This window comes from Manis javanica, chromosome 16, assembly GCF_040802235.1.
Source record: "Manis javanica isolate MJ-LG chromosome 16, MJ_LKY, whole genome shotgun sequence".
NCBI lineage: Eukaryota > Metazoa > Chordata > Mammalia > Pholidota > Manidae > Manis > Manis javanica.
The window spans coordinates 37,999,927-38,012,500 of NC_133171.1; the positions used below are offsets into that span (position 1 = coordinate 37,999,927).

General features: G+C 37.3%; 1 protein-coding gene across 4 annotated transcripts in view; it reads right to left on the reverse strand.

Annotated features, from left to right (window-relative positions):
- Nucleotides 1-12,574, reverse strand: part of EFHC1 (EF-hand domain containing 1) — a 52,100-nt gene that overhangs the window by 17,391 nt on the left and 22,135 nt on the right. For all 4 annotated transcript variants that reach the window (XM_037002864.2, XM_037002866.2, XM_073225000.1 and 1 more), the window contains 2 exons: nt 11,054-11,274; nt 6,642-6,782 (listed from right to left, as the gene is read on the reverse strand). In XM_037002864.2, coding sequence (XP_036858759.2) covers nt 6,642-6,782; nt 11,054-11,274 — 362 coding nt within the window. The remainder of the gene's footprint in view (nt 1-6,641; nt 6,783-11,053; nt 11,275-12,574) is intronic.

The following is a 12,574-nucleotide window of genomic DNA, read 5'->3' on the forward strand; positions in this document are numbered from 1 at the left end:
TGAGCATGGCTACCAGCAGGGATGTACCAAGAAGCTGGGGGGAGAATAGCTATAGTTTATCCAGGCAGGAAGGAGTATTTAAAAAAATTTTTTTAAATTTTACCTTTTAATTTTGAAGTTCAGTCTTAGTGAAAAGTTACATAAATAATAAAGAATTCTTATATACCCTTCACCAAACTTCCCCTAGAATTACCATCTTACATAAACATAGTGCAATGATCAAACCCATATAAATGGTACAATAGTTACAGTAAATAATAGTGGCACAATACTATTAAATAAATTACTGTCATTATTCAAATTTCACTATTTCTGACTTACATTCTTTTTCTGTTTCAGAATCCCATATTGTATTCAGTTGTCATTTCTCTTTAATCTCCTGCAATCTGTGACAGTTCCTCAGACTGCCCTTGTCTGGGATCAGACAAGGGATCAGACACTTTTTAAGAGTACTGGTCAGTGATTTTGTTGAATACCCTTTATGCGTCTCATCTTTGCATCTTTGGCAAAGATACCACATAAAAACATAATGTCTTTCTCAGTGAATATCAAGGAGTTCATGATATCAATATATCATATTTTTGGTGATGTTGACCTTGATCGTTTGGTTAAGAAGGTATCTGCTGGGTTTCTCCCCTGTAAAGTTACCATCTTTCCCTTTGCAGTTGATAAATATTTTGAGGGAGATACTCTGAAATTATGAAAATCCTGTTTCCCCTTAAAGGTTTTCCCACTAATTTTAGCATACATTGATGGATTTTATCTATAACAATTACTGCTGTGGTGTTTTTCTATTTTCTATTGCTCTCTTCTTCTCTATATTAATTGCAATTCTACCATAGACAGGAGCTGTCTCTTTAGGGATAAGTATTGTATCATTGATGTTGTTTGGGATTACAGGCACATGGTGGCAATGAAAAGCAGATCAACTTTTAGTTGGTTTTACTTTTAAATTCTCTGCAGGCTTGTTACCTGTACCCTGGATGACTGCTCCCACCACCCTATCTTTCCAGCCTTGTTATGCCACTGACTGCAAAGCCCCGAGCTGGCCCCTGACCCCATCTGCATTTCTGCGTCATTCACTGTACCCCACGCCTCGGCCTGAAGTGCAGTTCCTGCCTGTTTTTTTATCTTCATATAAATGAAATTACATAATATGCATGTATTTGAATTGTGTCTGTATTCTTAGATTCAATATATTTATGTGACTTATTGTTATTTGTAGCTGCAGTTCATTAATTTTCATTTCCCTGACTCTCCATTCCGGCCTGTACCCTCCTCCGAGAGACTTGCCCCGATCTTGCAATATGAATGAACCAGCCCCACATTGCTTTGTCTCATGCCCTATTTTTTACAGTGTGTTACTTCCTGTCCTTTTATGATACATTTACTTATTGGCTAGAATATCCTCCACTGGAATGTAAACTCTATGAAGGCAGAGATTCATCTGTCTTGTTTTCCACTGCATCCTTAGTAATATGCCAAGCCCAGAGTAAATATTTGTTGAAGGAGTTAACAAACATAAGTCCTTCTATATAAATATGCTTTGTGCATTACCACATATATTAAAAAATATCAGGGGCTATACAATAAATGCACTCTTAATAAAATATGGATGGAGTGTAATATTTTCTTAACCAACCCCAGAGATTATATTGTCCTTGGACGGTATGCATGCTGCTTTGAAGATCACTCCTCAAGTCATGTTTCATATGCTCTGCTAAAGCTTCCTCAAGTTTCTAGCCAGCACTCACTCTGAGCCCAATTTTACCAGCATATTTTTACTTAGGCACCAACTGCCTACCTGGGTTTAGTATACTTCATTTCCTCAGAACACGTCCGGTGTCTGCCTGAACTTAAGGGAACTTTATTTGTCTCTGATCATTTTTCCAGCATACTCCCTTCTTTTGAAGTCCTGTTCTTCTGAAGTCCCCACTTTATTCTTTTGCTTATTGTCAGGGGCCCTTTCTTTCATCCTCCAGAGCTTTTGTAGTGACCTGAATGAATATACTCTCTTTTTCATCAAATAGGTCAGACAAAAACTTCTGAAAATTACAGTGACCAGAATACCACTTCTTTTTTCTTATCCACAGAAAAATATCCACTACTTCTTTCCTAATAGTTCTGTTGGTGTTCTTTTTCTTTTTTTTTTTCTGTGAAATGTAACACACATAGAGAAAAATGCAAAAAAACTAAGATATGCAGTTCAAAGAATTTTCAGAAAGTGAACACTTATATAACCACCATCCCAGTTAAGAAACAGAACACTGACAGAACGTAGAAAGCACCTTCCCAATCAATGTCCTCTCTCTCCCCAATGAAAAAAGCCATTATCTTGAGTTTTAAGGTTTTCGTTAATTTTACAACAAAGCAGGCACCCCTAACCTTTTTGTTCTGCCTGTTTTCTTATCTTTATAGAAATGAAATTACATAATATGCATGTATTTGAATTGTGTCTGGATTCTTACACTCAATATATTTATGTGACTTATTGTTATTTGTAGCTGCAGTTCATTAATTTTCATTGCTGAACAGAATTCATATCATTGTATAAATATGCCATAATTTAGTTATATAGTCTCCTAATAGACAGTTAAGTCTATTTTTGGCTATCACGAATTACATGGTTAGGAACATTCTAATCTCTTAGTGCACTTGGTTGTGCCAAACTGTTTTCCTAAGTGAGTGTGTCACTGAAAGTATAAGAATTCCTATTTTATACTGTCACCAACTTAGTATCATCCTGATGGGTGAGCAGAGGCAAATAATTGTGGTTATAATTTGTACTTCTCTGATCACTAAAGGGGCTGCATAGCTTTTCATGTGTTTATGGGTCTCTTGGATATCCTTTTTGTGAAATGCCTGTTCAAGATTCTTGCTCATTTTAAGAAATGATTTTAGAGTATTCTTTATATGTTTTGGATGCAAGTTCTTGGTTGATTTCTGTAGTGACATCTTCTCTCTCCCACTCTGACCTTGCCTTTTTTACTCTCTTAAGGATGTTTTTTGAGGAACAGAAACTGCTCATTTCTATGCAGTCAAATGTATCAGGTTGTAAGACAATTACTTCTTGTCTCCTACTAATCAAATCTTTCCCTACTGCAAGATTAAGATCATATTACTATTAAGAACTTGTATTGCTTTCCTTTTCACATTTACATCTTCAGTCCACCCAGGATTGATTTCTATTTTTGGTGTGAGATGGGGTAAAATTTTCTTCTTTTTCCCCAAATGGATATCTAATTATTCTGATATCATTTATTGAAAAGATCTTTCATTCCCAACCCTTCCATAGTGCTCTGTTTGTCATATAGCTTAAGGGTTTGGGGTCTGTTTCTGGGCTGTCTATTATATTCTACTGGCCTAATTATCTATATTTGCACCAGTATCATATTGTCTTCATTACTTTATATGACTTTTTAATATAATATGATCTTTTGTTGAGCTAATTCATCAGTCTTGTTCCCCAAGAGTGCCTTGGCTATTCTTGATGTTCTGCATCTCCACATAGAGCCAGTTTGTCAAGCTCTCAAAACAAAATCACTTTGGGATTTTGACTGTAATGCTTCGAAATCATAGGTCAATATGGGGCAAATATCTTTATAATATTGAATTTTTTAACCAGTGAACATGGTATGTCCCTTCATTTATTTAGGTCTTCTTTAATTGCTCTTGGTATTATTTTAGATATTATGTACATTTTGTTTGATTTATTCCTAGAAATTCCATATTCTTGAAGCTATGTTAAATGGCATTTTTCTAATTTTATTTTTGTTTGTTGCCATTTATGTATCAACTAAACATATAATGTAGATTATTTTTTATTTTCCATGTATACAATCATTCATTTTAGATAATAACAGTTTTATTTCTTCCCTTTGGATCCTTATACCTTTTATTTCCTTTACTGTTTACTGCTCTAGCTAAGACCTCCAGTATAATGTTGAGTAGAAGAGGGGACAGAGAGCAGTCTTGCCTTGTGCCTAATCTCAGAGTACACCTTCAACATTTCACCACTAACCATGCTTTTTGCAGTATATTTGTGGTCGGTATCCCTTATCAAACCAAGAAAGTTCTCTTTATCCCCTATGTACTATGGGTCTTGTTTTAAATCCATACTAGATTAATTTTATTACACACTTTTCTGCATCTAATATTTTTTCATTTATGCTGTTACTGTAATAATTTTTCAGAACAGAAATGCTTTGTTTTGTTTCTGATTCTTGGCTGAAATTCGCTTATCCTTTATCTCCTTAAACATAGTAAATATATTTTAAAAAATTTTTTGATTTGATAACACTAGAATTGAACCTCTTATGGATCTATTTTCATGGTCTGTTGTTTTGCTAATTTTCCTTCATGTCATCTTGCCTTGAGTCTGAGCATTGTATTATTAATATTGGTTTTTCTCTGAATGAATGACATAATATTGCATTTCTTAAATTGCAGAAATAATTTGAAGCCTAGGACAATGCTTTCTTCAGAGAATTTACATTTGCTTCTGTCAGACACCTGGGGGCACTAGTAACCCAAGATCACCTTAATTTAATTTCTGGGACAGAGATTGCAGGAATTGAGATCAATCAAAGCCAGACAACAGTCCCTTCATAGGCCCTCTGAAGATTCCAGCGTTTGCTTGTACAGTTGCTTCATCTGGACTCAACAAACATTCCCAGGAGAAAAATGGCCCATTTGCCAGGCTCACCTCTCTGGTTTTCAGTACTCTCCTGGTTCTCATGCAGTGATTCTTCACATCTTGTTAGTTGTTCAACACCCTCAAGCAGTAGTAAACACACACACACCTACTAGCATTTCTAGTTACTCTCAGCAAGAGGGCATATCCACATTATCTACTCTATCGTGGCTACACATAGAAGTCCTCTACCAAATCTTTAACCTTTTGTGATAAAACACATTTGCCCAGGCTATTTTTGAGGATAGCAGACTCATTCAATATAAATGTATTCTTTCTCTTCATTTAGCATTATCGAACATTATTCATAGCAATTTTTATAATCAATTCCGTCATGATTTTTCAGTATTTGCAGGTATGGAAGACAAGCTTTCAATTAGGTAGTTTACAAGCTCAGGTAAGAGTCCTCTTCCCTCTTCATAGCCTAAGTATCATATCGGTTGTCGATCACAAGAAAGCCGGGCTGAGGACTCTCAGAGCTGTGGGAACTTCCTTCCCCATTGTGGCTCCTCATTCACCTTCTCGGGAATGGCGGTGACCACTCATCTATAGTAAAAATACCTCTTCTCTATGGCTTCTACCATATCACATATAAGATGGAAGTATTAAAACTGCTTATACTGAATGTACTCTTGTATTTGCAAAATTATTTACATTATAAAATAGAAATATACTCTTTAAATACCTTTTTTTAAATAGAATGCTGGGTTGGATGTCAGAAGGCGGGGCTCTAGTCCTGCCTGTGCCTAAGCAGAATTGTGACCTGAGGCAAGCCTACTAGCCTCTCTGATTCTTGGGTTTCGAAACATGAAATGGGCATAGCATCATATTGCCTAACTCATGAATAGAGTATTTGTAAATAAATTCATTTATCCATTCTATCGACAGTTACCGAGTATCCACGAAGTCTAGATAGACATGATCCCTGCCTTTAAGGAGTTTACAGTTACTATATCACAATTCAACAAGCCTCTTGAATTTTAACAGTAGTAATCATGCAAAATATTCATTCATCAAAATTCTTAAGGTATGGAGTGTTCTAGTTGGCCTAGAGTTTACTAGAACTTCATTTTTACTTAAAGCTTTGTCCAATATTTTTCTAAAATTTAGTTGTCAATTGTGTTTTCTTTAATTTTTTTTCTTTGGCACATAGTTTGAAAAAAATTGCCTGACCATCCCCCAACATTCTCAATTTCTATTCCAAGATGTAACTTAAATTTCTGCTATTTATGTCCATACTTCTCAATAAAATACCTATATTCCTATTTCTACATTTTTTTCCATTTTAAAAGACATTATCCTTTGAATTCCTATCAGTATTTGCCTCAGGTAATTCAGCCAGTTAATAGAATATTCAGGATCTGAATTTACATCTGTTTCCAAATCCATGCTTTCAACCACTAGCCACATGACCTCTCAAAGGCAACATCCATTAAATTGCTATGAGTTCATTTATTACATTAAACAAATATAAAAGGCATCAAGCTCAATATCATAGGTAATGCTAAAAATTAGTAAGGCAATGGTCCCTAACTCTCAAAAAAATCACAGCAAACTGGAAAAGCACATAGATACACGGTTTGACTCCAAGTCAGGGTTTCATAATTACTTAATAAAAAAGGCTAAAAGGTCTGGTTACATGGAAGGGTTTGATAAACAGTAAGGACCTTTGATGGGTAGAGGGAAGAGATGATCTAAGAAATTTTTTGGGGGAATACAGGAATTAAGCTAGGTCTTGGTTCAGGGGCGCCATACTTAATACCATACTTAATACCGCTGTATTTAAAATCCAATCTGCCTAAAGGCTGGTACTCGAGCCAATGGCTGTTTAGGGAAACACATAACTCTGGCAGCTGTCATTCTGCAGCTTACAGACAAAGTAGACAACTGTGTACAGTACGGACAACTGAGTCAGTACAGATTCTTAGTATAGAAAAGTTATCCTCACCAGTGCAGCCAAATAACGAAGGACCTTGTTATCATTCATCAGCATTTTAAGAACATCTCTTTTTGGAGGTTTTGGAATGAGAGCAAAGCAATTCTGAGCAGAGTCTTCAATTAATCCATAACCGTTATAGGGAGGCAATTCCTGAAGAACACAGGAAGCAGGAAGTAAAGCAAATGCTATTTGTGTTAAAATGACATTAAAAGTAAGTTTAATTTTTAAAAATCTAGGTAACTTTTATTCAAAAGCAATTTCTATGTAAGCATTGTAGTCAGAAAAAAATTGCATATGCCATTTTATTTATAGATTTTATACAATGGTTTATGGCAGATAACTGAAACTGCAGAAAGCAAACCCATAGCATGAAAGTGTAAGATGAGCCTATATTTTTCATCCAGGTTCCATGAAGAGCTGAGAGCACCGCTCTAGGATGCTAGGATTCATTTGTCTAAAGACTTAGTAGTTGAGAGGCTGTTTGCCTCTATCATCAATGCTGGGCAGACTGCTGTGGAGTTTTCCCTGACTCCTTTTTGGTATGCTTGCTCAACACACTCAGATGATTCTATGCTTATCACTTGTAGATCTGTGGAAGGTTCCGCAGATCTTTTCATGTATTGTATTCAGGCACTTTAACAAGTTAGTCTCTGTGATCCCTGGTCCTTCTGTAACAGGGCACTCCCTCTAAAAACCAATGACTACCCGTTCATTCAGGGTGCAGTGCTTGGAACACTCACCCATTACCCATTTCCTGGGGCTGTAGTTAATGTGATCATCATCTGCTGAAATACGACTAGTGGACGCAGCAGATGGACAATGGCCTACTTTGCTCCAAATGCAAAACCACTACTCGATGAACATACAAGCTGTGTGGACAGAGGGCCCTTGGGTGAGACACCACATGCTAAGCACCTGAGTTACTGTGGAGGACAGGAAGATATGCACAGTGGTAGAAACTAAACTTGCTTTGCGTCTGCATCAGCATGAGAGAAGCCTGGGTGATTGGGTGGAGGTGGAGGGATTTTAAAGAGGGAGGTATGCCTCTGAGCGTTGTGTTTCAACAGGCTTGTACCTGTTTTTCCTTGATCATTTCCCCTGCTTGGAATGAAGACCTTCCCTAAATATCAGTCTCTATCCCTGGGGTCCTGGCACCATGCTTCTCGTTCTTCATGCTACCACCTGGCCCTAAATCAGGTGAGCACTCCTCCATGAACATTATCACTCCTTGATATTCTTGCTCATGTGACTCACCCACCAGAGTTTCTGCCCAGGATTACTTAATAAAGCAAGTACACATGGAGCCTGAGAATCCCATAATCTTTCAGATAGTGCCTTTAGCGGTCAGCTCCATAGCAGGTTAGTTCTTCTAGTCCTGGCTTCTTTCTCTTTCCTGCCAGTATGTCTCCAGATGGAGCCAGCCAGAGACAGAACACATCGGGCCACTGGATCCATGTTTACATATTCCTGATCTAGCAGATCTGCCTGACCTGAGTGTCTTGATTGTTACATTGCATATATCCACTTTATTCCGTGACCATACCCGTAGCTCCAGCTTTATCCCTGTAGAACCATCTACAGCTTCCCGTTCCTGCTTTCTGACTACATTGTTCAGAGTTTAGATGATGACTCAAGTGTAATGGCTGAGGAGAACCGACAGGTATTTGCCATTTGGTAAGTAGAGCTCGCGTACTCATTTCCAGCAAAAACTTCCCGTGGACAGGCAGAGAGAACTTACTTGTAATAGAATTAGTTATTACAGAGAATTTACTGAAAATAAACTGACTAGACACTATGATTAACATGCCATATGTCTGGATGTAGAATTAATTTTATTATACAGAGTGACTGAGATAGGGCAAAACAAACCAAAATCTATACTGGCTTTTCAGTTCCTTCTGCTCACTATTCAAGCCTTCCTTCCCTGTTCTTTCTTTAAAAGACAGGTTAAGAGAAAAAAGATGGTAGTAATGAGGATGGGGAGCAGTAGTATTCTGGGATTCAAAAGCTTTTATCATCTCAGAAAGTGGATCAAAGCCTTTTACTAAGAAAAGTGCCCATTATTCTGCAATCCCTTCACATCCTACCCCCTGGTGTTAGGTAAGACTTCTTAGAAGACCAACAATTAATAGAATCACCCTTGTACTTGTCGTACAGCCTTGGGCAAGTCCCTTGGACTGCTATCTCACATTATATTTTATCTATAAACTAAAGTGGTGGAAAGTTTGCTTAATCAAAATAGATCTGTTCCGATGTGTCTTTTTCCTGTATACTGCATCAAATGCTGCCCCAAAATGTGGGGGTGGGGGAAAGAGTTTTATTATAATTCCTAAGCAATAAGCATTCTTTGGTAAGGAATTTTATCAGAAAAAACTGACAGAAAGAAGTATTATCATCATTCATACTTCTTTCCAGAAGTTTTATTACTTCTGGGAACTCATAACATCTAAAATCCAAATTCCTCTTTTAATTGTTATTACTACGTTTGTTTTAAAAGTCTTGCTTAAAATATCACTTGCCTTTTTGAGAACAAACACATACTTCATAGGCAATCTTCTTGCCTAGTTTGAGAAACATACCATATGCCGCTTATTTTTTAGGCGCTGTATTAGGTGTTAGAAGCACAAAGATGAAAAGGACATATTCCTGCCCTCACGGAACTTACAGACAAGATTCATAACAGATATTTTAATGTAATAGGTAAGTGCCAGTGGAAGGAGGCACAGAGTATCCCAGGAACCTACAGAAGAGGTGGTTAGCCTGCCTGGAGCATTAGAGAACCCTTCTTAGAATAGAGGCCTATACTGAGTCTTGAAGGGTAAGAAAGAACCATGTAAAGAAATGGTGGAGAAGTGGGTCAAGCAGGTGGAGGAGCATCAGCAAAATTTTAGGGGAGGAAAATAGGATGCTGTACAGTGAAACTATACACAACTGAGTATAATTGGAGGCTAAGTGTAAGTGGCAGGGTAGCAGACGTAGCGAAGGTAGGGGCCTGGGCTGGAGGAATTCAGTAATTCCAACCTTCCATTCACATTTTTCTTTTGAGAACTATGAGCCCAGTGACATTATTTTATATGCACAGCGGCAATATAAACATGGGCCACAGGTATTTTTATCCTATTTTGTATGTGGGCAATAGACAAAGAGGCTGTATGAGCTGCTCATGGTCCAAACAGGTATAACACGCACAGGTGCTTTCAGTCCATGGTAGTGCACTGCCTCAGTCCTGCAGACACTTCCTGAGTTTGCTGTATAATGTGTAATTTTTAAAACATGCATTGCTCAATTGAATCTCTGAAATATGAGGCTCAGCCACTCTGAAGGTTCAAGTTTATCAGATTACTACTTCAATACATTAAAAGCACCATGAACTTACTTTCAGATTAGAAAGACTTCTGTGCTGCATAGGACAAAATTCTGTGGTTCAGTGTCATTCTTTGGAAAGCTATGTTGCAATTACAGAAAGCCATCTTCCAGCATCTTCAATTGATCAGTTTTTGTTTTGCTACCAATCAGGTTTTACATGGAAGGGTTTGATAAACAGGCAAGGAAGAATAAAATTCCCTATGGGTCTGAAATTTTGGAAGACCCATAAAATTTTTTAATTTTTTAAATTAAAATTATAAAAGTAATGGAAGGCTTGATATAAGAAGGGAAATTAAAACCACACAGAGTATAAAAAATAGGTCCCCTGTGTTCTCCCACTTCACTCCCTCCCTCTCCCCACCTGCATGTTGAACTAGCCATTGTTAATAGCACAGTGGCTGTTCCTCCAGGTCTTTCCTTGTATATATAAGCAGATATTGTATATGGTAATTACACAAATAGTGCATATCATGCATACATATTCACTTATTAAAAAGTTACAAATCTTTTCCCATATTAATACTCACAGGCTTACTTTTTCTTCTTTTTTTTTTTTTTTTACTGGTCTTACAGTCTTTTAAGTATATGTATGGATGGACATACTATAATTTATTCTATCAACCTCCTTACATTTTATTATAAATAATGCTATAATACAGATGCTTATACATATATTTTTATAGTCCCTAAACCAGAGCTTCTAAGTCAAGACATAGGAAATATTTTATTTTGAAAAAATTAAAATGATGATAATCTGTCCTTCAGAAAGGTTTTTTTCTTTGCTTTTTTATTAACAGTATATGAAAATGCCCATTTCTTCATACCAGGGCAAATATTGGATTATTGTCTTTTTAAATCAAATAGGTCTAACGCTCATTATTTTTATTTCTATTTCTTTTCATATTAATCTGCCATTTGTATTTTCTTGAGAACTGCTCTATTTCATATGTTTCGTCCACTTTTTATTCACGTAAGAGTCTTTTTTCCCTTTTTTAAAAAACTTCTATATCAAAAGATTAATTCTCCTACTACACTCAGAATTCGTGTTCCATTACCTGTTTTACAGGAGGTGGTTCCTTCTTGCTCACGTCAATGCGCGGTAAATCAGAGATTCCAAACTTTTCTTTGTAATACTGTCGAGTAAATGGGTCGCAATCATAAATGAAAAAAGTTCTCCCAAGGAGAGTGACTGGTTTCCCAACAATGAAGTCTTTGGCGGTGTACCATTCCAACACCTCTTGGTCAGAGATTTCCAGCACACACTGAGGGAAGTTCTCTAATGTAATAGGAAGAAAGGAAAGACCATTCGTGAGAGTCTGAGGGAACGCAGTCCTCAGCGGGTCAAGGGTCAGGGGCTCCTCTACATTCCCAGCAGAACACCCTTTCCACCTGTTGACACGACTCATAAATAATATCCCAGATGGTTTCCATAAAGCCTTTTTCCCATGGTCAGCTCGAATGATCACTACAGGTCACTAATCTTGGCAGAGTTAATGCTTAGAAGAAGTCATTACAGTAAGAAAGAATAAATGTCCTATAAAGATAGAATATTAGATCTAGGAGGGATCTAAGTTATTTAGTTCAACCTCCCGTTCACTTATTCATTCATCCAACTAATTATTAGTGACCACACATATCATGTGCTAAGTACACTGCTAAATTCTGAGATTACTACAATTAACAATATAATAAAATTCCTGCTTTGCTGGAGAAAGCATTCTATTTGGGGTGACAGATACTAAACAATTACACAAATAATAGTTTCATTTCTGTTGTGATCATTGCTATCAGGAGAGTCTGACCGAGTTCAGTGGCATGAGGCAGGGGCAGTCGGTGAGATAATTGCAGTAATCTGTTCATCTGGGGAATCAACAGATTTCCAAATGTAGAATCAACCTTGCATTTCTGGAATAAATCCAATTTTGTCACACTGTTTTATAAGAACTAAGAACTGACTTGTTTAAGATTGATTCCCTGCAGCTTAACCTCTATGGAAACCCTAAGATAGTCAATTCTGGTAAAGTACCACATTGTACAGCTATAACCACAAGGCTTGCTCCCAGGCCTCTCTGATTACAGGGGACCTGAGAGGTAAGCTGGTATTCACTTAACCAATAATTGTGCAATGGAAAAAGAGGGAAGGAGGCTAAGGTTCTGCTACAGCAGACAGAAAGGCTTGAACTCCAGCCCTTGATCATGCCGAAAGGAGGGCTAGCATTTTCCCAGTTGTGCATCGTAAAAGCTCTACAAACCAAGGGTTCCTTCTCCCACTGTCTGTGCCTAACCCTACTAGATCCCTTTGAGTAACCCTAGGATGTGATGGGCAAAGAGGAACACAGCTTGTGACTCCAGGAGTTTCCCTGAGTCAACAATATTCCAGGATGTATGTGTGTGTGTGTGTGTGTGTGTGTGTGTGTGTGTGTGTGTGTGTGTGTGTGTGTGTGCGCGCGCGCGCACTACCCAGCATTTCACCTTTGCTTGATCAACAATTATCTCTCACATACTACTGGATCTCATTTAGTGACATTTTAATTAGGTTTTTTGCTTATATGTTCATGAGTGAGACTATGTAAGTT